The sequence below is a fragment of the Ambystoma mexicanum genome, chromosome 1q (assembly GCF_040938575.1).
Source record: "Ambystoma mexicanum isolate Mex_15411 chromosome 1q, UKY_AmexF1_1, whole genome shotgun sequence".
Classification (NCBI taxonomy): Eukaryota; Metazoa; Chordata; class Amphibia; order Caudata; family Ambystomatidae; genus Ambystoma; species Ambystoma mexicanum.
Window position 1 is genome coordinate 639,802,720 of NC_090922.1, and position 25,597 is coordinate 639,828,316.

Here is a 25,597-nt window from a genome sequence, read left to right on the forward strand (position 1 = left end):
ACGGCTCTGGGGTTAGTCCTTTCTTGCTCACGTTGAACTATCTGTGAGAAAATGTTTGTGCAGGGAAAAAAGGGGGTGTTGAGTTCCTAGGTATCCTACCTGGTAGGATGGGCAAAAGGTGTTACAAGGAAGGGGATACCGTGTCTCACCCTCTGGTGTCCAACTTCCACACCCCGAAGACCCCTCATCCAGGTGATCCTCCCCGCACTGGTCCACCCCCAGGAACTGGATCCAAAAGTGATGGCCGTGTCCTGGCCACCTGGATGACAGATCCCCGGGGACTAGCGGGTTAGACACCTTCAGGTTTCTCACAGTGGGACCAGACTGATATGCAAATGGGTATTTCTCCTCTGTGAAGCGTGCAGTGAGCTAAAACGTGGTTGTAGACCATCCTGTGTGGAAACAATTCCACAGAACAGTTTAATTAAACCATGTTTGTTCTCAGCAGAAGGGCTCCTCTAACTCCTTTTAATTTTGTAACTAGTAAAAGGTAAGGGCAGAAGTGGAAGCACTGTGGAATTCTGCAGGACAGTTTGAGGAAATAAAGGCACCAATTTTAGTGGAATAATAGCTTTTGTACAGAAAGAATTTACATCAATTTGAGCCTTGTTGATATTGAAGATGAAGGAAAGTCTTTCAAGAAAGGTGTGATGGCCTACTGTGTCAAAGGTGGCCAAGAAGTATAGAAGGTTAAAGGCTGCAGAGCATCCAGAGCCCCTAATTCTCAGAAGGTCTTATATTAGTGGCCATGTCAGCAATAACATCAGTAGAAGTTGCATCCGACTAAAGTGGCCTATATGTCAAAAGCAGGTTAATGGCATAATTAGCAAAGGAATAAAATTCTACAGCCAGTGTCTCTCATGAAGAATAAGGAGGTACTTCCAATAGGTTTTCGTTATGTTTACTTGGTATAGGGGCTCTAAATGGACCACAGATATTAAGAGTATTTGAAAGTACTGATGTTTTTGTTGAAGTGGATTGACTCTTTTTAAGAATAATGGAAGTGTTTTCAGAGCACATTCAAAGAAACCGGGGATAACATTGAAAATATTTTGGTAATCGCACAGGCTCCTAAAACAGTGTAATCTGTAGATTGTAACATGAAAACAGCTCAACAGCCAAGCATGAGTACATTTTAGGCAGAGGCAGTTCAGGAATAGTACCAGTTGTCCATGTGCCGGAAACAAAGCTGGCATGGATGACGACAGACTGGCTGGCGCTTGGGCTACACCCATAGTGCATATCTCCTCCAGGGCTGCATCATTATGGTGCAGTAGAGTTCCACTACTGATCATGTGACCTTCCCATATGCTGTTGGAGTGCAGGACCCCAGGCATGGGACTGCAACTGCAAGTCTTCTATTCCAGACAAGAGTATGTATACTTCCAAAAACCTTCAAAATTTTGATTCACGAGGGAGCTTCATGCTGACATATGGTTCCTATCCTAGAGGTTTGACTTGCACAGGCTGGTATCAGGTGTGCACCGATTTCCTGAGTGTGCCCTATGATTCTTACCACTCTCATGCTACTTTGCCTCATTCCAGATCGATTTTGTAGATGATTCTAGAACTCAGATGATGGCAGTGTTCCTATCAGTTGGGCTATATTGGCGGGACATAATTGTTGGCACATCTAACATTTTGGTCAGTAACGAGATCTGTACCCAACCTGCAGACAACCCTGTGCCACAATATCAATATGTTAATCATATTGACACGTTTTGCATGGATTTCCTCACGTCGCTGGGCTGGTGGTGGGAGAGAAAATGATTCTTACAGTACTTGTTGAAATGCCATTTGGAAGCACTATAAATAATATGCGTTGTTGAAAGTTCAAACAATACAGTCTGCAGCGATCAAGGGGTCCCTTCCAGAGTGGATGCCCTCTTTTCTTCATCACTCACAGACTCGGGGGTTTGAGTGCACCCACACTTCTTTATCGGGGCTTCTTTCTACAGTTGTAGGTCCTCTGTTTCTTGTCTTCGATTCCTGCAAGACACCATGCCTCAGCCTTTGGGTCGCAGCACACGTACTTGTATATTAGGCATAAGTAGCAGTAGTTGTTATGTTTATTGAGTTTATATAGCGCTTCACACCAAAGCGCTTTACAGAATAACAACAGGTATGGATGGTGATAATGGGAGAAGCCCCAAAGCTTTCATCAGGTTGCTGTTCAGCATGGTTCTATACGAATTGTTCGTATTACAACTGTTCGAATGACAATTGACCTTTTCACAATTGACCGAATTGTGAAGGTCAATTGTAACATATATACGGGGGGAAACCCTCCACCCAACCCAAGCCCGACCAAAACCCTGTATTATATAGGGCCTAAAACCATATATATATATATATATATATATATATATATATATATATAGTCAATTGTGAAAACGTCAATTGTGACCCTTTAAATTCGGTCAATTGTTAATTCGAACAATTGTAAACGAACAATTTGGGTAATACCGTCAGCATAGCTACGCTGAATGTTGGGGCAGATCGCCTCCTTCACATCCCTGTCTTAGGGTCCAGTTTCTAGTTTCCAACTCCTTGCCTTGATTTCTTACCCCAACCACCTCCATAACGCTCCGTACCTCCTTTCCCCCTGTTTCCGACAACCACCTTTGCAATACTGTCCTCCTCCACGCCCTCCTATTGACCACCTCTCTCCAGCCTGCCTCTTCCTGCACCAATGCAATCTGCTTCTCTTTCTCCTGCCAATTGTCTTCAATGCTCCTTATCCTCCTCAAAACACGACCCCCAGTGCCACAGAGCTCAGGGTTTATAGCAAGTTGTCCCAGTCTTTGGGGGCTGCCCACACTTAATCAGACTCAAGTGTTGATCTGTAATGGGCCTTGGATCCAACTGGTTAAGCATTGTTCGTTTCAGATTTTCTTTTGCCCAGTTTGCCCCACCCCTTGCTCTACAAAGCAGCGTCCCAAACATTGATCAAAGGTAGTTGGTGTTTGCGCCTCACTTGCAAATGTAACTTAATCACATGGATGTTTCCTGGTGCATGGTTGCCCATGCACATTTTGAGTCTGCAGAGTCCCATGCAATCTTTGGAGAGGATTGCATGTTTCCTCAAATTTGGCATTCCGTGGACAAATGCTCCCTCCATGTTGTGCCTAATATTAACCCATCCCCGTTCAAAATTGCCATACACGATCCCCTTGCAAACAATGGGAAATTTGCATAAACTAGAGAATCTGATTCCTGAAAATGATTGGAACCCAAGAGTGCTTGTAGTTTGACCACATCATTCATGCTTGGAGAAACTTTAAAATAAAAGGAACATGGGCCTGTTCTGGCCTCATTTGAAGAGCTGCTACCAGATGGCCAGGCCATAGTCAAGTAGGCCAGGGGATCCAGCCTGCACCACCCGGGGCCTTGCATTGCATAGCTAGCAGTAGCAACTGGCACCTCTGGCCACCCACCTTCTACCCCAGAAGCCAGACAGGGGACTTTATCACAGCCTCCAATGCTGTCCATTCTTACAAATTAATAAGCAAAAGTCACAATTATTTGCAATCATTGACAGGTCATGTTGGCTTCTCCTAATGGCAGACCAATAATGATTTAAATGTTTAATAACACCAAAAGAAAGAGAGGAAGTTTTCTATTGGAAATTAAACTAGAGCTATCTTGGGAAAATCGTTACCTAGATACCCGGTATTTTAATGTTATCGGACTACTCTTGAAATATGCTGTGGATGTTCTAAAACTGTAGGATAACCTGAAAGAAAGGCCTGGCTTGGCAACAGTGGTCCAATGGAGGGCTGGGAATAGACAAAATGAGACAGAAATACTCGGCTGGTTAGCCACAGGCGGTCCTGGACCAGTCACTTCCGCTGGATTTGGATTTTAGGGTGACACATTTTCCAGTACATCTATTTTATCATCATACAGGAAAGAGGTCTGAGAATGTTATATCTGTATGGGATGTGCCGGGAATGCAGGTTAATGACTGCGGTTGGGGCAAGAGGACAATCGTTCTACTTACTCTTTGAGTCCACAATCATTTAAGCAAATTAAAAGCAGCAGCTAGGTGGGAGTGTCTGGAAGACAGACATCTGCTAAGGAGCTCACCATTTCAGTTGACTATCTTTTCATAGAAGTACATTTTGGTTAAGTTAAGGAGCCTAGGGCAAAGGTTAATCTGCTGAAGTCACCATTTTTTAAATACCTATAGATGAGACCTGTAATGCAGACTCTGTAATAGAGGGAGAGTGGGATGCAAATCGAACATGTGACCGGTCTCTGAGGTTAAATATGGCCATAATGTGTACCTAGATTAATACATTTTTAGTAGGGTGGAAAAGTGAAAGATAGACAGGGAAAAGGAGACCCAAATGTGTATGCTATGTTTGGAAGCAGCCTTCAGATGGGTTTATTAATGTTAAGCACGATTTGCACTAGAAATAACATCCAAAGAAAGCCACATGGAGGATGAAAACATTGCTAGTAAAACGTGTATACACAAAGTAATTATTTAAGCATCTCAGTGGAAGGTACTTGATAGTGAATGATGACAAATGCTTTGGGATGGGGCAGGAGGGTTTAATGTGCCATCCAGTGTTACATGTGCACGTGTAGTGAGGTAGTGATATGGCAAAGTTTTACTTTGGTACTTTCATTTTGGGTGGTCTAAATTAGATTAATGGAAAATGGCAGCTAAGAAAAAGCTGTGCAAATGAACGTCCGTAGATCAGAAGCTCACTAGGTGTTAATGAAAGGTTTTAATGAACTCCTCACCCGACTATGCAGAGGACTCTGACTAACATACCATACCTACAAGATGCAGGTGGAACTGTACATCCTGGTGGGTTAAATATAAACATGTCTATGATCCATTAAGACGACACTGGCATCAAATCACACTAACTTCAATATTTAGAGTAAAATGCACCTTACATGTGTAGATCAGAAAAGGTTCAGACTAGTATCAAAATACGGTTCTCAAGGGCTTACATGACATTGCCACAATGGAATAATTTGTCGTGATTACCTTGTGGGTCAATGGGCAGAGGCTGTACAAATGCTGGTTTCACAACCTCGAACCACCAGAAGAGTTCTGCCATGAACACCAAATAGTTCCCCTAAAAACGAGAAACAGGAACATGCGAGTCAGGTATAAACAATGACATTATTTCACATGGGTTTTAATTCTACAAATACACTTAGTGCTGACTGCCACTGTGACAAAGTTCCTGCCTGTCCCTTGGAGATGGCTGGGGCTACCAAGGGGGTAAGCTGCCGCCGCTCATGCCGTCATGCAGGGCCCATGGACCGAGTGGACAGGATCGGCTGGGCAACTCCGCCATGCCCCTAGCGGAGGCAGGGGCTCACCACAGAATGCCACAATGTGGTGGTGTTCCTTTATGGGTCCAAGGAGTGGCTGAGAGTCTAATGTGCACTGTAACCCACTCAGAAAACTAACTTCCAACCCAACCATCGGACTCTATGACCATATAACCTTGATTTTTTATAGGATCAATGGCAGGGAGGAACAGCCAATGCGGGTATTATAAAGGTGTGTTACAGACCATTCAGAAGAGTGAGTAGGGCTATATTCAAATGCAATGACAATTCCTCTAGTTTTGGAGCATCAACACAAGCGATTAAGTGGGTCTGCAAAGCGCATAGCTCCGGTAACCTCAACTCTCTATGTGCATTTGCAAGAAACTAAACGAAGATGCTAGCCTTCTAGGCTCACACTGCAAAAGATATGCCGAAATGGCGTCAGGGCCTGAACAAACAAAATATCACAAGTAAATACTGTTTAAACCTGTGAAGGCCAAAAAAGGCAGTCTCAAGGCTCTAAATAATGCAGGAAATCCAACAGAGGGCGCGGGTGTTGGGAGAAGGAGGCTGTATGAGAGCTCAGACAGAGCGACAGCAGGAGGCCAGGGGTTGGAGAGCGCGAGGGTCAGAGGAAAACAGATGAAACAGGAAGGAGGAGAGAAGGTGAGATGGGGAAACATCAAAAGCAATTAGGAGCCTGAAAGCAGAAGGAGAAGAGGAGAAAGACCAGAAGGGGAGAGGAAAGCAGCTGAAGGAGAGGAGAAATATCTGGTTGAGGCAGGAGGAAAGGGGGAGAGGAATGACAGAAGGGAGATGCTATCAGTGATAGAAGGTGGAGGGAGGGAAAATTACGTATCTGGTGGAGAGGGATCCAGTGTGGAGTAGGCCAAATCTTCAATCTTAAAAGAGGGGGCATAAGGAAAAAGCATGTGGTGAAAATCAACTACGGGCAAGTGGAGCACAAAGTCCCATAGGTACGAGCACCTGGCGAGACATCGAGGAGGAAAGAAAAGGTGGGTTAGTGTGCCATAGAGCCAGGACCCTGACACAGGGAATTTGTTAGAGGTCCAGAGGAAAGCTAATGAAAACTACAGCATGGTCCATCTGCTTGAGGCTTTAGACTTTGTGCTGAAAGAGCTTTGATCCCAGAAGGAGGTGCCCAACTGACAAAAGACCTGATCAAGAAAACAGGAAGTTCAGGAAAGGGTCTCCTTACAGAGATTGAAAGAGAAATTATAATTTGACTTATTTATGTTTTTTCTTTCATCCAGTCTAGTAAATATTCCCAATAAAAACCTATTTATCAAAAGTTTTCGTGATGTGCCTTTTTTGCGACCACTTGGCTTCATGGCACAACGTTCTACACAGTGTATACAATGCAAACCTCCCAGAAGCATTAATAAAACATGCACACATCTTGCAAATTGTGATTGTGCACTTTTAGTCAGTTTAGTAGCATTTGAACCAGCATACCCTGTCACTGTTCTTTATTGCATATATTTTGTTCAGACATTTCACAATGATGACCACTGTTTGTACCCGGACTGCATTCCAAACATTAATTGCAGGATCCAGAATATGATATGATATGATCGTTTATTTATATAGCGCCTATACACAATGTGTTTCAAAGCGCTTCAAGGCAAGGGAGGGAACAAAGGAAAATACAACCACATTCTTACAGGCCATGAACAGTAATGATGTGAAATTAACTATCGTACTCGGCCTGACGACATTTCAGATAGTGCAAGAGCTAAAACATAGATAAGGAAGGGAGTGGGAGAGTGGGGTTCAACGTACACAATAGCAGATCCATTTAGAACAATCAAGTTTTAATTACAAATGCATCCCCATGTTAAAGTGAAGAAACATTCCCGTCAATGTCATGGGTGGGGGAATACTCATGCACAAAATAAATGGGCTACAACCAGTTTTATTCTGAAGAAAATAATACAGTGTGATTGTAACAGAACAGGATCACTTGGCTGTATTGGGTATCTGTATAAACAAAACAAGATGGGTCACCCTGAACAACAAGTTGGTCTAATCCAGGGGACTTTATGTCTAGAAGTAGATGTAGGCAATTCCAGGTCTTGGTGGGGAGTATCTCCACTCCTCCTAACTCCTGTTCACAAATAGTTAGGTACCTTCAGTTTGGGCTTCCTCCGAGCTCATACTTTGCCCTTAAAAACTCGAGGGTCAGGACAGACTCCAAGATGGCCCCCGTACTGGGAGCACAGTAAAGAGTGTGCTCTTACCTCCTGATGCCTTGTACATTGAAGAAACTGCAAATAAGCACTCCCGCCCCACCCCCCAAGAGGGAAATCAGAGCAGGCGGTGCCTGATGGTGCAATGCTGTAGTATGCCAGCCGTGCATAGATGAAACAGAGCTGTTTCTGGCAATCCTTTGCTGAGGGCCTGATCAGGCCGTGTAGGGGACGGCGGCTGTGGAAACCTCCACGCAGCCCGGGCCGAGAAGTTTGCCCAGCCCCTACAGTGGCGAAGTAAGAGGCACAGTGGGGAATCGCGCCCTAGCTAGAGTTGTTGTGTTGGGCACATCAAGGCAATCGTCGCCGCAGTATACAGGCACCCTCTGGAGGTGAGAGCCACCCCCGGCAGGGAGCCGAAGCAGTCCCCTTCTGGGGCGGGGAATCAAGAGGACTGGCTGAGTGGTGCAAGCTTCCCCTGGTGGGAAGTCCCGCAATTGAGAAGATGGGTTGCACAGGGGACCTCCCCAGACCCTTTGGAGCAGGAGGGCAGTTGGGGAGAGCATTGGTCATCCCCTGGTTTTCCCCAAGATTGAGAGTCCTTGAGTGCAACGGGGGTACAGAAGCACGTACTGAAGAGCCCCTGCAGGCAGTTGGGGGTAGGTGGAACGCAGGAGCCTGGACCCGCTGAGTGGACTGCGCTGGAGGCGAGACAGGCCTGAATCCGGGAGGGAGGGGGAGGGCGGCACAAGAGCGGAGCTGGTGCAGGGCCTCCCCTTTCCCTCAACAAAAGTTGACTAGGGGAGCTGGGAACTGGTGCTCAGTGGGGGCCGCAGGACCGAGAGGATCTGCAAGGAGACAGACGCTAGGGGTCTGCAGGAAGGCACAGTGGGCTGCCTGGACCAGGGGCTTTGCACTCAGAGAGGACCGCAAGGAGACTTTTGCAGCGAGCAGAAATAGTACAGGCCGCATATGTAAGTGCAGACCATCTGGAAGCATGCAGTCCTGTGCACGCCACACAGAGGAGGAGAAGGGGCCTGGATGCAGTAGAAGGGGCCACAAGGCAGGGGCAGCGGCCAGGCACGGGGCACTGCTCGAAGTCCATAAGACCCAGACGATAAGCGGTGAGGGGCCTGCTAGGCTACAAAGGAGCAGTGGGGGAGCCCACACCGGCCTATCTACTGCAGTCAGATAGGCGTACGCTCCTCCGGAGGGGTGGCCCACGTCTGGCAAACGGAGCAAGGTCTGAAAGAGAAGGCGGGCATAGTGGTCACAAGGGAGCAATGGTGAAGAGACAGTGCGGGGACCCCAGCCTTCACGGTACACCTCAAATGTTGAGAAACATGTCCAAGGACATTGTGCCCACTGCCAAATCCTCAAGAAAGATAGGAACTTACAGTAGCTATGGAGGAAGGAGGGGGGCAAGCCCGATGAACAAGAGAGGAAGGGATCCTGAAAGCCTGACACCCCCTTTGGGGGACCAAGGGCTAACCAAAGAGGTGTTCAGGCAATGTTTCCATGAATTCAGCGAAAACAATCACAAACGCTCTAGTCCCAATCAAGCATTACAAGTGCAGACCTTTCCCCGTGGCTGCAAGAGATGAAAAGTGACATTGCTTACCTAGGGAAACGGACCGACGCGGCTGAAAACGCCCTCCCTGCAAGACCTAACAGAGGACACTAAGAAAAGAAATGTCTTGGTGGAAGAGCTGGCGAGGGTCACACAGAACTTGCAAATACAGAAGACTCAATATAAGAATAAAAGGTCTTTTGGAGGGTGTGGCGGATACAGACCTGCGGGAGACAATGCAGCAGGTCTTTGCAGACCTACTGGTAATGGGGAACTGGTCCGAAATACAGCTGGATTGGGCCCAAACGGGGTGAACCGGGCGCTAAGCCTCGAGATTTGGTGGTGGCTCTGCAATAATAATGGCAGAAGCAGCAGATACTACTTGCAGCCAGGAGGGCCAGCCCAATGAAGAGCACTGGGTCTGAGATTCAGTTAAACCAAGACTTAGCACAGTCCACACTGGTGAAGCGCAGAATGATGGGCCCGGGGGTCAGGCCCCTGGTGAAAGCCCAGGTGAAATACAAATGGACAGTTCCTTTCAGCCTGTTATTTTCCTGGGAAGGGAGGCACCATCGGTTCACCATGTGCGAGAACGGCTTGGAGATTCTGAAAATGGAGGACGACCCGACCCTGCCTCAGGATCAGCGACCAGCGAGGGAACCTGTAAAAAGAAAGTTGTGGGAGTGGATGTCGGTCCAGGCAAGGGGTCAGAAGAAAAGGGCCAGAGATGCCCCGACAAACTGGCTGGCAACGGAGGCACACCAGAGGGGGCAGCCACAAACTTCGCAAGGGTTCCCCTGTGAGGATAAAACTGTGTAGGGGCCGGGGGCTCAAAATGTTTCCTAGTGTGAGGGGGAGGTGGGGGACATGAGGAGGCGCCGGGAGGGGGGGAGGTGGATTGAAGTACTTACATCTTGATTTGTTCTAATGGGTCTTAGTGTACCCGCACGGTTTACCTCTGGGTTATTCCGAAGGCTCAATTCATATGGCCTATTGCCTGGGGTAGCGGTAGTATGTTTGAGCTTGCGCAGGGTTTGTTAGGAGAGAGTTGGGAGGAGGGATAGGCTGGGTGTCGAAAGGGGGGATAGAGCAGGGGGGAGTGGGTACATCTGGTTCAATCAAGGGATTTCAATCCGGAGGTGAACAGGCAACAGGTCAACTTTCAAGCTAATCACTGTTAAAGCCAGGGGGCTTAATTCCCCCATTAAAAGAGGAAAATAGAGCAATTCCTGGGGAGGGAAAAGCCGGACTGGGTGGCGTTACAGGAAACGCAGACCCGGAACGTGAATAAACATAAGCTTAAGTACATGGGCTATCCGCATATACTTCAGGCCAGCTGCCGGGGTTGTTTGTCACTGCGACCGAAGGGGACACTGAGGGCAAGTATATCATGGTGAACATTCAGTGGGATGGTGTAACATACACCCTGGTGTCGATCTATGCCCCAATACAGGGCAGAATGGGTTTCTGAGGTCTGTTCTGAACCAAGTCGAGTGGTTTGCAAAGGGGTGCATTATTCTTGCGGGGGAATTTAATGTGGCATGGGACCCTCTTAGGGCCAGGAGTGCAAGAATATACCATAACCTAGTGGCCCCCTCTAAGAAGTTGAAGGCGTGCATGGAGCAGCTAGCCCTAGTGGACTCCTAGAGAAAGACGCACGGGGAAGGTAGGGGATACACCCTTTTCTTCCATGTACATAGGTCCTTTTCAAGGATCGATTATATTTGGCTGTCTAGTACCCTACTGGGACAAGTTAAGGATGTGGACCTGGGGGCTATAGCACTATCGAATCACACATCCATCATATTTACAATCTGCCGGGAGAGGGTTGGACCGGGGCTTTGGAAATGGAGTTTCCCAGAGCACTTGTGATCTGTGAGGTCCTGCGGGACAAAATTAGGGAATTTTTCCACCTTAATCAGACAAACAGAGTGCAGGAACATATGGTGTGGGATGCATTTAAAGCTACCATGAGAGGGAATTGATTGCTAAAACAGCTCAGAGAGACAGGCAGCTACAACTACAGGTAGAGCTGCAAAATCGACCCGAGAAGGTAATGGCCAAAAAAAAGCAGGACTCAGGAAATGTGCTTGGAAGAGAATATAGGCAGATTAAAGGCCAGTTAGAGGTGTTCCAAACAAAGAGGGCTGAGCAATCCCTGCTGTACTTGCAAAAAAAGTACTACATCAAAGCAAATAAGGCAGACTGGTTATTGGTGAGGCAGGTGTGGAAAAAAAGAAGTGTCCAGGACTATCTTTAAAAAGAATGAGGCAATAGGGGGATATGTCTTCCACGGACATTATAGACACATTCATGGCGTTCTACGCGGCCCTATACTGAACTGACTTTCCCACTGAAAAGTCCCCTGAAGAAGATTACTCTCGGGGAAAGGGTGGAGTTAGAGGTGGATATCTACAGTGAGGAAGTGCAGGCTGAGATCATTTCCTTACCAGGTAGCAAGGCTCCTGGGCCAGATGGTTTTCCAGCGATCTTCTATAAGGTGTTTGAGGAAGTGCTGATGCCAATTCTAGTCCCTTTCTTTAACTCCTTTGGGAAGTCTGGACACCTTTCCCCGTCCATGGAGGAGGCAAATGTGGGGTTTCTGATTAAACCTAATAAGGACAACACGTAATGTTGGTCATATCGGCTGACAGCTCTGATTAATATTGATGCAAAAATGTACACTTGGATACTGTTGTCTCACCTGGAAAAGCTACTCCCCCAACTGATTAACACAGATCAATCAGGAATTATAAGACACCAGCAAACGGTTGACAACACGCGATGAGTTTGTCACTTAATAGAGAAAGCCAACATAACCAATAACCCACCGGCTGTACTTGCCTTAGATACTGAAAAGGCGTTTGACCGCGTTGAGTTGTCTTTTCATTTCCGCACTCTGGCGGCTATAGGTTTTGGGGCAACTTTGTGACAGACAGATGGTAAGGGCCAACTATCAGTTGCCTAGTCTCCGCTTGGCAATCAATGGTCAACTCTCCCAGGAGATAGAGGACTCCAGAGGAACAAATCAGGGGTGCGCGCTCTCTCTGCTTCTCTATGCGATACACTTGGAGCCACTGCTGGCACGTCTAAGAGCACTACTGGATGTCAAGGGCATCAGTTTTGGAGGGCAGGATCACAAAGTGATCGCATTCGTGGATGACAAGCTGCTCATGGTCACTCGTCCGGAACCTAAGTTGCCGGCAATTACTAGAGAGCTCACAGATTGTGGTTCTGTTGCAGGCTTGCAGATCAATGGGCACAAGTCGGAGCCCCTCAATTTGACCCTGCCAGAGGGGCAGACTGGGGAGTTGAGACAAAAATGACCCTACAGTTGGACAGACAGAAGCATTCGGTACCTGGGGTGCAGATTACTAAGTCCCTGTGGGTCCTATAGCAGGCCAATTACCCTCCCCTGCTAGAGAGTGAGGTAATTGCTGTTAAATGGGGGCCTGCTGTCGATATAGTGGCTGGGGAGGATTAACACCCTGAAGATGGCCATCCTCTCCAAGATCCTATACTATTTCCAGGCCCTCCCAATACTCATCCCGCAGAAATTCTTTAAGGCTCTTCAAAAACAGACGAGTACATTTATTTGGAATAATGAAAAGAAGAGACTCCATGAAGACTGTAATGGTGCTCACTAACAGAGGGTTACTGGGGGTGCCAGATGTTCTCCTCTACCAATGAGCAGTTCAAGTTCTAGTGGTCTGGGAGTGGTTTACGAGAGATCAGAGCAAGTTAGGCAGAGGATGGCTAGATCTGTGGCGGGAAAGCCCCTGGATGAAGTTCTTCGGTGCCCCAGGAAGGGTACCTAAGCAGTATCACAGCAGTGGTGGGAGAGGTGCGGTTTTCCCTAGTTCGGTTGGTGGGGCTGACAACCTTCCCTTCTCCATTGATGCCATTATTCTGAAACCCCCATTTTGGGCCAGGGCAGGAGGGGATGTCATTGCAAGGTGGTAGGCAGCGGGGTGCCGCAAGTTGGGAGACATGGCGGAGGATCAGGACATTAGGTCTTACCTGCAATGCAAACAACAGTTCGGGCTGGGGGAGGGGGCAAGATTTCGGTATTCGCATCCGAGTCATTGGCTTCGGAACCTGGAGATCATAAAAGCTGACAAGTAACTCTGGTCACACACACATGATAGCAGCAATTTACAAGATAGTCTCAGACTCCTTGACAGCTCCATACGTATATGTAAAAATGAGAGGCCACCTTGGGATGGGCACTAGAGGGAGACCAGTGGTCCAGTTTATGAGGGAACATACCCAAACTTACTAGGGCTCTGCAGGTCAGGAATATTTGGCTTAACGTTATGGTGCAGTGGCATCTCACTCCTGAGAAGTTACACACAGACTATCTAACAGTCTCTGATGAATGTTGGAGAGGGTGTGGGGAGCTCAGGACCTGGGAGCACATATGGTGGAAATGCGGGAGTGTACAGCCCTTCTTGGACACTGTTAAGGCTGCAATGTCGGGTACCTTTGGGCTGCAAGTTCACAGGGACCTTCGAGGGGTCATGCTAGGGAAGGAAGATACCCTTGAGAACTTAGCGTCCAAGCCCTTGAGTAAAGTGAGATTCTTGCCGTAGCTGCCTTGCCTTTGGTGGTGTAGAAATGAAAAAAATAAGTCTGTCCCTACAGAGCAAGAATGGATGGCCAAAATATGGAATTTTGTAGCCTTGGAGTGGGTGACCAACTCAATTCAGGGGAACCACCAGACAATTCAGAGCATATTTGGACTTGGTCTTATTGTTCCTTCACAATGATTATTGAATTGCCCAGTGCCCCCAGAGACTAAGGGTGTTTGGTTTGATTTAATGTTGTCAAGATGTGCTACCTCAAAGAACAGATGTCTTTTTGTTATCATTTTTCTTGTTGGTAGGGATTGGCGGGGGGTAGATGGGCATGGGGGAGGATGGTAGACTAGTTATGAGTTGCTGAAAATGCCAATAAACAGATTCTTTAAAAAAAAACTTGAGGGTCAGGATACGGTTAGGTGAAGTCCTACATGGTGTCTGAGGAGAGCTATACAACCAAAGGTGGGAGGTTTCTCCTGGAAAACGTGTCAGGATGAAATGTTCACAATATCCAGGGACGGACCTATTTTAAGCAGACTGAGGTGAATGTCCAGTCACTATGCTTCATGCTGCAGGCTAGGAAATGGGACTTGGGAGACCATGGACGACAGGGCTGACATCTGCTCTGTTATACAAGCCCCCCAAAGGAGATATGGGGTGGACCCACCAGTCTCTCCAGCCAATCCTTAGCCCTGGGTGCTTGACTAGCAATTTCAGGGCTCTCACCCCTTTGATTCCTCTATAATGTTGGGTCAGTAAGAAAGGCACAGCCTAGGGTGAGACAAATGTCTCAACTTGTGAATCTGTCATCACTAGCGATCACAGGATCAGTAAAACAGTGTTAGAGTCAAAGGCTCCAGGGAGGTAGAGCCTTCACAAGCATGGGTCATGAGAATGAAAATGGAACTTGGCTACTCACTCTTGTTGGGACCCGCAAGTACCCGAAGAGACCATGCAGCATTACCTTGCAGAGATGAAGGTTGAAAGAGGGGCCAGCCTCCACATGTAGCTACAGGTACAAGTAGTGTCAGTGGAGTGAATCAAAGATGGCAGATGCAGACTTAATCGACTTGGCTTGTGGGTCTACCTGGTTATTTGAAAGCCTATTCCCAATCTGAAGGCCTGCTACCTCCAAGCGCACAATTGTACTCCTATCAAATAAGTACTCACCAGATACGCATCCTAGGAGGCTCATAAAAGATGCATGCAGAGTATTGCGGATGAGGAAGTAAGGATTCAGAGTGTGGCACAAGGGGATACAGTATTATGTAGTGCTGGTGAGGAGGAGAGAGGAAAGTAGGCGATGAAGGGAGTGACAGGAAGACTACAGGAGGTGAAGAGAAAGAAGAATGGAGAGGAGGAGGTAAGAAAGGGAAAACCAGAACAGAGAGGGTGGAAAGGATAGAGAGAGAGAGGGGGGAGACAGATATGTAGAGGAGGGGAAAGGAGAAAGCAAGGAGCAATGGTGAAGGGATGGAGACAATCAAGCAGGAAAGAGGTGGAAAAGGCAAGGATGGAGGAGGAGGAAAAGAGAGACAAAAGCAGGAGATGGGTAAAGGAGGGAGGGAAGAGTGGAGTAGGGCTAACTGAAAGAGAAGATCAGAATATCGGAGTAGGCAGAAAGAAGGGAGATAAGAGCGGAGTTGAGGAAAGATTATAGAAGAATAAATTAAAGAGAATCAGAGGAGGAGAGGAAAAGAAGTAGGGCGAAGGAGGGCTTACAGAGCTGTGCAGAGTGATTAGGAGGTAGCAGAGAAGGAAGAGAAAGACCCAGATGTATGGTACTGCAAGAATGAAACAGGAAGAAGACAAACAGTGGGGAATATCAGGGAAGGGGAAAATACAATGTAAAGGAGGAGGGGACAAGAAAGCGAAGGTAGGAGAGGAGGAGAAAAGGAAGAGCAGAAAAGTTCCAGGAAGGCGAGTGGAGCCTGGAAAAGACAGAAAGGTGGAAGGAGGACAAGGGGGGGCAGCAAAAACGTAATATCGCAATACCAGACAGAACTGACCTTTGATGGGGAACCTTACATTATTAATCAAAGGCTGCAGATTAAACCAGCTAAGAGAATAGCCATCACTGCAGAGTGGAGTGGGTAAAATGGGAAATGCCTGACCCCCATTCCAAGTGCTGGAGTACCAATGCAACATCATGACTATGCTCATGATATCAAAGAAAGATCCACCAAGAGCCAGGAACGATGTACAGGGCCCTATAAATCCCAGAGACTGTGAGGGACTGTTTTGCCACCCAGAAACTGGACCGGTTTCATGGGACCAGGGAAGCACCGAAGTCACAGTCCTAATAATAACCACCTAGATGTCTACCAACTTAAATCCAACAATGTGGTTTCAGTTCAAACCTAATATTTTGCTTTCTTTTTTGTTAATAAATCCAACATACACGTTAAATCAAGTCATCAGTTTGATCCCTAGGCAACTCCCAAAGTCTACTAAAGTCTACTACAATAAAATAGAAATTGCCCAAATATCAAAAACAAGATTGCTTGAGTCAATCCAAGCACAACTCAAGCCAGTCTCCTATAAAGAGGATTATCTCCCTGCCTCTTTAATTAAATAGTAACACCAGGTAATTTCCTCTTGTGCCTTGTCAATGCCTTACTTTCAAAGGGTACTTTCCCTAGTTCTCGCAAATGGGTTGCATTCGTCCGTCATGAGGGAAGCTCCCTTGGACTCTATGATCTTGCTAACTTCCACCCTATCGGATCCCTACCCACCTCTAGCCAAGCTTTATGAAAGCTGATTTGTAAATCAAATTTCCCTTCACCCAATTCATTGCAATTTAAGCCCCTATCAATCTGAATGATGTCCTTGCTGTAGCGCCGACATTGAATTTTTCAGGTGATATGATATATGTCATGTCTAACGTGCCTGGACACACGTGTTTCTAGGTGTGAATGATGATGACTTGCACAACTGGACTACCTTGTGACCAGTCTGGTCTTACTTCTTCATTTCTAAATAGTGTTTAGCATAATCAACCACAGGACACAATCAACATCTTGCCTGCTAGTAAAAGGTTAGGATTGTGCATCTTGGAGTGGTCTTCATCTTTTCTCAAGGAAATTCACAAGTTGATCTTCCATTTTATGCCCACTCCATATACTGTTTGGTGTTTCCCAGTGTTTTTTATTCAATCCTGATGCTCTTTACCATTTAGACAAAGATCTTGCTTCTGGGCAGACTCTCCGTCTACCAGTTTACTGATGACAAACAAGTCCATTATAAGGTCTAATCTCAGGCATAGATCTCTGTATAATTAAAGAAAGGATGTCTCTTCACCCCTTTAATTTAAACCTCGGTAAACCTGAGCTCCTTTTGAAAAGGTCTTCTCCATTTGTTTCATCTGGTCAGAAATGGCTCTATTCAGTATCCACTTGAGGCATGACTCCGAATAGAGCCTTCAATTAAATATTTGGGTTTTACACTTGAAATTGTTCTTGATTTCAAAACTAATTTCTTTTTTGGCTAAATAGTGTTCCTTTCTTCTTCCTTGCTGCCTTTCCTTAACATACTTAGGAAAAGATAAAATGCTCCTATATCCCTTTGAATTTTGATTTCAAAGTGGCAATGCCATTATTGTGTGCCTGCTTGCATTCTTTTTAATACCTACAAGACAATTCTCCATTCTGTAACATAACAGTAACTGTACAGATGATCACATCACCACCCCCCCTTTTGTTTTGTTTTTTACATACACTGTCTACATTTGCATATTTTTAAATATTTACTGCATCACCTGCAAGACACTTTTTCTGGTATGACTCGCAGTTCTCATGTCCCAAACCTTTCAACAAATGTTGTTGCAATCATTCTCTGGGGATACTACTTAAATCTGGAAATCATTAGTCTTCTGACTATTGCAACAGAATCGCAAGAATGGGGCTTGGTGCCAGGCTGAGGGGAACTGGGTGTTGGGGGCAGCCACCCACTTTGGTATGCCAACTCCAGAGGCATCATGTGAAGGGGCCCCTCGTCTGTTCCCAACTGTGTCATCAGAACCACACACAGTTTCCCCAATGCCCAGAGAACGCAATTGTTTGACACCGAGGGAGGTAACCAGAGATTGTGCTCCATTGGTACGGATCATGAATGTAAAACAACGTGAGGGAAAAGAGAGGATTCCTTCCAGTGCAGTCTGCGTGTTACCTCGCTGATGGGTTCGCAATCCTACCCCGTTTTCTTCACCACAAAGGATGCAGTAGGAGCCATGGAGAGAAGTGACTGGTGGTATAGACGGAATAAAGAAAGGACTCACACGTAGAATCGAGGAAACCATGACAGAACCAGGCAGCCACCATGACTGGGCCTCACTTCAAAATGGCTAATCCCACTTTGAAGGCTCGGCTTGAGGAGCCACTGATCGACAAGCAGCAATATAGACATTAGTAGGATAGAAGGAACATAGGGCAAAGTGTAGGGAATAAGGGCCACCAGCCAATATTCGGGTGAAGAGACTTACAGGACATCAGTGTACATGATGAGATACTCATTATCTCAATCCCTGATGGAACTAAGTATAAAGGGGAGCAGGAACAAGTCATGCTAAGGGAGTTTGGGGTTGAGTGGCGAACAAAGAGGTGTGTTGAGCGAGATAGAGAGGAGAAAGAGAAAGGAAGGAGCAGAGAAAGAGCAGAGCTGGAGAAGGGAAAGGCTACGAGAAGCAAAGAAAGGGTACCACAAAAGGAAGATGATGGCATATACGGTAGTGACAGCCTAGGTCAAGGAGGCTGGAGCGGAGCAGTGGAGTGAGGAAGAAGTAGGTCATTGGGCAGGGAAGGGAGGGAGAAGAGTCAGAGAGACCTGTCTGACAAGTGGCTAGAGAAGTCCAGTACAGTGACACAGTATTGACCAGGCCATGAGTGCCAGGAGCTGGCAGGGGTGCCGAGAGCAAGGTGATGAAACCAGGAGGGCCAGAGCTGGAGTGCAGCCAGGAGACACTGGATAGCAGCACAGGGAATCTTTGTGATTTTGACCCAGAAACTGGTAGAGTCAAGCGCCTTAAGACCCCAAGACAAGAAGAAAGAAAACATCAAGAAAGTTGCCCGAGGGCCACAGTCCAGATTATGGTAGGACTGGCAAGTGTGAGAGGGTCAGGGTTCAGAATCTGTCAGAAGGGAGCAGGACCGAAAAACTAGCTGGTGCAGAGCAGACAGTGGAGACGAGCGGTGGAGAGCCTGACAATATTCTTGGAAAGAGTGCAGGCAAGGTGTTGCATGTGAGAGAGAAAGTGCTACCAATTTGATTGTGTAGTGTGTTGTCCTGATAAGAGAGTGTATGGTAGGACAGAAGGAGGTTAGAGGAAGTGGAGGAGTGTGTGGAGAACGGTCTACGTTTCGGAGAGAGTGAGCAGGGTAGTATGAGGGTGGAGTCAGTGGTAGTGGTGAAAGGGAGCAGGTCGGACCTCTTAGAAAGTGGTTTGGAGAAGGCTGTAGGGAGCATTGCTCAATAATTGGAACACCTGGAAGTTCATACCCAGGAGTAGGGAAAGTCTGGGGTAGGGTGGAGGGAGCCCGCGTGGAGGTCGAGGGAAGAAGCAAGGACCCTCTTAGTGTGATCACCCACAAAGTTTCTGAAACAGATATTGAAAAGTTTAAAAATAAAAACCTTCACACTTTCTACGTGGTAACTAGATTCTTGTGTCTATCCATGACACAAGCACATCAATAAACTGAACAAGACTTGCTTAAGATAGCCCAAATAAGAGGGCTTACTGTTCAAACCAAAGGTGCTCCCTGGATAGTGGACCTCAGCCTTGGCTGGGTAAACAAACAAGAAGTGCAATCTGAAAATCTGTCAGGGACAGACAGGAAATGTGCCAACTGTCATCTGAAAGGCAAGCAATCAACATCCGGGTGGGCGAACATGTGCCAACAACTTCTACAGAAGTATCCCGGATCTGGGGATCCTCAAAAAACTGGGAGTAACTGTTGAATGTTTTCAGGAAGATCAAATCCTGACCATAAACTGTTAAAATTGGGAAGCCTAAACTAAGAATCACAGTCGTACCATACAGGTGGGCTTTTTCCACCAGTCTTCTTTCCTCACACCCATTTAGTTCTCTCTAGCCCTGTACTATTTTGATAGAGATATATCCTTGTTTGGTTACATCTTTGCTCCAAACCATGTGTTTGAACTGAATAAAGCACTTTTGTGAAACCAACGTGAGCATGGAGAGCCCTGCATGAAGGATCGACTGGTTGAGTACCATCTACCTTGGCTGCTTATTGCCCTCATGGGTGCCATAACCCCAAGATTTCAATGGTCATGTGGTGCTCTCTACATAAAGCTTAGTACTGGGACAAATAATAACACATTGTGAAACTAGATAATTAAAACATTCTGAAAAACTTTTTCTTCAAAGTTCCAGCATTGTCAAAGTACTTTGTATTGTTCACAGCATTACAACAAATTTTGCAGTGACATAACTGAAAAAACCTTTGAAGTGGCGAAAGCCAGGAGACTTGTTTCTTGTGAACTTCAGCGAATTCCCGACAAAACAACAAGTCTTAAGCTAGGCAATTATTTGTATATTATTGCGATTCTTGGAATTTCAATCTTAAATCAGAATCTCATAATAAAATATTCCAATGTTTAAGCAGGATTCTTCTGATTAAACCATGGTGATTATTAAATTCAGTTATACATTTTTCAAAAAGGTTCTTGCACGGAATTGTTAATTACAAGCTTCTGTCTGTAACTGAGACATTATATAAAATGTATTAGTGAATAGTTCACAACTAGACAGACTGACTTGGAAACTCCAAGGGCACCAGCACACCTACATATGACCGAACGTCATCACCTGTTTTATCACTGTCCGCGTTAAACCTGCCAGCCAATCAAACCGCAGATTAATGATGCGCATGATAATGGCATTATAGTTAATAAGCTGAACTTGGGTGGTTCCGGAAATAGTGGATTAGCGAATGGTAGATTCCACTGTACAGGACAGGGCTCTATAGCGGTTTGATTAGAGTTGCCAATGACTGTTAGAATTGTATGAATTTTTTTTTTAGGTAAATTATGTAAATCCTATGGTTTTTTTCACCTTATATTCCTTGGCCCGATGTGGGTGGATTGAGAGAATTGTTTGGTTTTTCTCCCGGTCGTTACTTTTGCAAGATAGAGCAAATAAAGCTGTTGTTTCCTTAAACCTGGTGTGCTCCATTATTTTGTCTCACTGGATTGGTTTTGGGAGCCCTTTTACAATGTCATGAGAAAAAGCTGCAGATGTGAGGCCTTTCTGAAAAGTGTGCAGCGGCTCTGCTTGGTGTTTTGTCATCTCCTACCCCTGAATATGGTTGTTCACATTTCCCCACCCATATCTGGATGATACTGTTGGGGTGGTTACCTGTGAATGGCTCTGCCTAGTTGCTCCAGGGGCACTTCTGGTATTCAATGCTGACTGAGAATGGGTAGGCAGGCATCTAAGGACATGTTGTTTAGCATGAGGCAGTATTGCCTTTGGTTGGGAGTCTTTAATGGAGTGATTCAGCTTCAGCATGTGCCTTTGGGCAGACACAAAGTACCACTGTCATGATTATCCTTCAAAGCCTACTTGCCAGATCCTAGCCTTTACCCCAGGGCTAGTCAAAATTGGCCACATAGTGTTTTGGCAGGTTTTGTGGCAGGCAATAGAGATATCCTTTATGCAATATTCTGGAGAGAGATGGATCGCAGCACTTATCACAAGAGAAACCTTTACCCATGAGCACTTGACAACTTTACCATTGGACAGGAAATCTATTGTGGGCCTAGCACCAGACCATCTAAGAACAAATTCTTTTTACTGTGTGTAAATGATGAACATTGTATGTCACTAATAACTTCCCTGCACAGATGTGTCACTAAAACAACCATGTTCTCTCACAATATAGCACCCCTTTATATTCGTTAATAGAAACCCATGTAAAATGTCCCCACACTTGTATGTAGCATTTATGTATATTATTTCGTAGAACTCATAAATTAGCATTAAAAATAGTATTGCCAAACAATAAGCAGTCCTGCTAGTCAAAATAATGTAATTGAATATAATCCTAGCATCCTACCCCTCTCCCATTTACTTTTAGAGATCTAAAGCCCACAGCCAATGAGCAATGTGTCTAGCCATCCAAAATACGGCACAGTAAAACTAAAGATATACACATAGTAGTGCTGTCAGGATTGGTGGCCTAGTAGCTAAGTGATGTTGGCTCGTAAGGGCAATAGCCTCATTACGAGTTTCATGGTCATTCTATGATTTTTCTGCAGAATCCTGGCCAAACTTGTTTAATGCTACTTCCACTCAGTTTGTTGGAATTATGCTGGATTACTCGTGGTGGTAGGATTTGTGAGGAGTCGGAAATGAAAGTCGGACACAAAGTTGCCATGTTTTTGGTTAAAGACTTTTATTAACAGAAAACAGGTTGGGGAAATGCCCCTCTGCCCCTGCTCTAAGAGGGATTTCCCTATCTAAAACCAAAACTAAGGATCTGTTGATGTCAGGATGTCAAAATCAAAACTGTCTTTGTGTCCAAACGTTCTAACCTGACCCTTACGCTACAAACCAAATTATAAAGGTGAAAAGGAAAAATGTTTTTAACCGGGTGACTGCAAAAGAGTTCATAAAGGAAAAATAGAACAGCTCCAACATGAAGGTTCTCCAGGGTAAAAGAACCTTGGTTCCAGAGGGTGATTCCCTTCCTTTGGTTTCTTTCTCAATTCAAATAAACAAGTATACCAAGGTAAAAAAAAAAAAAAAAAAAAACTTAGTTCCAGGGGAATTCCCTTCTCCTGGATGTTGTCTCCTTCACCACACAATTTCACCAAGAGCAGCAGTCCTTGGCTACAGAGATGTATTCCCTTCACCTGGTTTCTTCCTTAACAGCAATGTTTCTTGGTCTAACAGTTCTTGATGCATTTCTTGGTTCACAATAATACTATTTGGATTCTTCAATGCTATGCCAATGATTCTTGGTTTAACAGTTCTTTGTGTCTTCCTTGGCCCACAACAATCATGTTAGTTACACAGCTACTGAGCCTTGCTGTTCCTTCTTTCAAACGTTCCTTCGTTGGTTCAACAAACATAGTCCATTCTTGGGACTTCATGTAGATTTGCAACTGCCTGCTTTACTCAACTGCTAGTACTTCTTATTTCATAGGTAACCGTTCTTCTTTTAATTCCACAATTGCATATATATCTTCTTAGTTTGATTATATCTGGTTCTTTCAACATTCGCCCTGGGTTTCGCCCATATCTGCATTCCATACACTTATATATGGCCGGCGTTCGTATTTGCAATGTGTCTTCTTGGTTTGCAAATAATCTCCTTAAAATCTCTGTTTCTGTGGCTTTAAAGTTTACAAATTGTGCTTGGCGCGTTGGAAATGCCCCGAGGTCCCCACTTTGCTAGGGTTGACTCACCGGCAGTGTGTAGCGTCTTCGTTCCCGTGCACACTTACGTGGCAAAGCTTCGCCACCTGCTTTCCACTCTGGGCTGCTTCTACGTTGTTCCCTTCAGAACGCCTGCTTTTCTTCAGGTCCCACTAGGTGAAACGTTGCTTCCTGTGGTTGCTGAATGCCCAGAAATCTTCCCTCTGTTACTGGAGAGTCTGTGGGACATCTTGCATGCGCACAATTCCTCTGCCTACTTGCTGGTAAGCCTCTTGGCTCTGCCACACCGGTCCATGCTTCCAGGGCCCACCCACCTCGCAGAAAGGTGCGACATCTCCCATACAACAGCCTCCTAGAGTTTTTCGATTTTTAAATGTCCCGTGCACAGGTGCATTCTGAAAACAATGAGCACGCTCATTGAGCTTGAGGCTCCTTCTGTTCTGCATCATTCCCTTCTTTCTCCTCATCGCAGGACTTGGGTGTTTGTGGGAAATTAAGTCCATTGATGTTAACTGATGTAGATTACTTGGGAAATCACTTTCATTTGTTCCATATGACAAGCCAGTTCTATATGGAGGGGAATTCGAACTGGAAACGGTATTCTTGGGTCTTTTACTTTTTAGACCGGGCATGGAAGTTTGGCCTAAAGGTTTGTGGGAAAAGGTTTCTCTATTTTCCCTAAAAGGGGTATAGATGCATGGCAGTAGGCCAATACGATATTGGGTTTCAAAGGGGGTTTCGTCATGGGCAAATGAGCGATACCATGTCTTATTCAATGACATCTCCCCGGTGACTGCCTCCTCCCCACTGATCCTCCCTCATATAGCGCCATAGAGTCAGGAGCAGGTAACGGCTGCCATCCCATGGCCACATGGGAGGAGTTTACCGCCGGGGACTCGTGATAACTCCAATGAATTCATCAGATTCCATGGGGATTATTGTGGATTTACTGCAAGTGGTAATTCAACAGCGGTGAATCCATCAATTACTTTTGTGAAATAAAAATCGACTGATAATGCATTGTAACTGAAAGCCTGCAGCCACCATGTCAGAGCTCGATTATATTGCTTTAATAACACATCAGGTTTTATTGGACTCACATCGTGAAAATGGCAACTGGCCTGTGCCCGTGTGTGTGAATGCGTTGCTAACAATTATTATATCTATGGAGCAACCTTTTTGCATGTTAAAACGAAGCCATCTAAATCACATTCCATGAATAGTTTAGCATTGATTCAATAAATGTTATATTTTAAATAAGGCAAAGGCGCTGCAAATTCTACTTGGCATAGACCAATCTGCTCTGAGCGATTTGTTAACAGTACTGCACAGCCATAACAAAATAACATTCATATCAGCGTGTGTCCTCCATATAACCTGTGCATGTGTTTGCCAGAAGAAACTAAATTAATGTCAAACCCAAAGTAGTATGTCTTCAGCTGAAGCGTGCAAGCAGTTCACATACTGTTAGGATATACATTTTATAGGATTAATCTAGAGGGTGTGACCAAGTCCCATGTCTTAGGCTACAGGAGGGGAATGGGGGAAGAATGTGGGATGGGGACCATCCACCAGCTGGCACTTGAAGTAGGTCTCGTAGGAGGTATATGGAGGTTCCTCCAGGAACCCAGCCCTCCCCTTGTCATTTGTGTGCGATTCCCTTTGAAGCCCACGGCAACTACTTGCCCCCAAGTGTGGAGCATCCTTGTGTATGTCATAGGAAACCTAAGGTATGCTTTAGTCATGACGTTCCCGAACGTCGTCTGGGAGAGCTTGCTGGGAAAGTTTCACTGCTGAAGGAAGTGTTTATCAAAACCATAGAAATGCATACATATGACAAACAACAAGAACATAGTGTTATAGGCTTGGCAGGATTTAAATCCCCTTCCCGTGGTTGTCCGCAGAACCCCAAGTGCCTGCATGGAGCACTGACTTCAGAGAAGATGTCCAAACACAAACAATGATTGGCCTGCCCATGCGAACCCAGACTGCCAAGGTTTGCAAGTCCCAATGCAAGGAAGGAAAACACTTGTATATCAACTACAGACCGGTTACATGTACTTATAACTAATGAAATAATACCCAATTAAAAAATAACAAATACAAAACAACTAATTCCAAAATAACTAACTTATTTTGAGTTGTTTTTGGGGGGTTCCCCTCCAAACCCCCCTCCCCCACACTTTTCTTTGAATATTACGTTTCCCCCACCCCCAAAACCACTATTCCCCTCACAACCCCATTTTTAGTTTTTTTTTCAAAATTAGTTATTTTGGTATTAGTTACATTTTCATTCGTTGTTTTTTCATGAGTTGTTTTGTATTCGATACAATCACGGTCTACCGTACAGACCAACACGAGCTTCCATAACTGCATAGTATCTGTGACATAAGGGAGGAAAATGCAGATTTAAGATGGTTGCAGGCATGAGTGCAAGATCGGACCAGAGGACCGCACGAGAGCCTGCCCACCAAGCAGCAGCATCTGGAAATACAAGGGTGATCACTCAGCTGTTTGGGATTCTCACATTCCAGTTCTC

The 25,597-nt window shown here is 45.6% G+C and overlaps 1 protein-coding gene across 4 annotated transcripts in view; it reads right to left on the reverse strand.

Annotated features, from left to right (window-relative positions):
* Nucleotides 1-25,597, reverse strand: part of CAMSAP2 (calmodulin regulated spectrin associated protein family member 2) — an 820,267-nt gene that overhangs the window by 226,530 nt on the left and 568,140 nt on the right. For all 4 annotated transcript variants that reach the window (XM_069641228.1, XM_069641227.1, XM_069641226.1 and 1 more), the window contains one exon: nucleotides 5,009-5,099. In XM_069641228.1, the coding sequence (XP_069497329.1) occupies nucleotides 5,009-5,099 (91 nt within the window). The remainder of the gene's footprint in view (nucleotides 1-5,008; nucleotides 5,100-25,597) is intronic.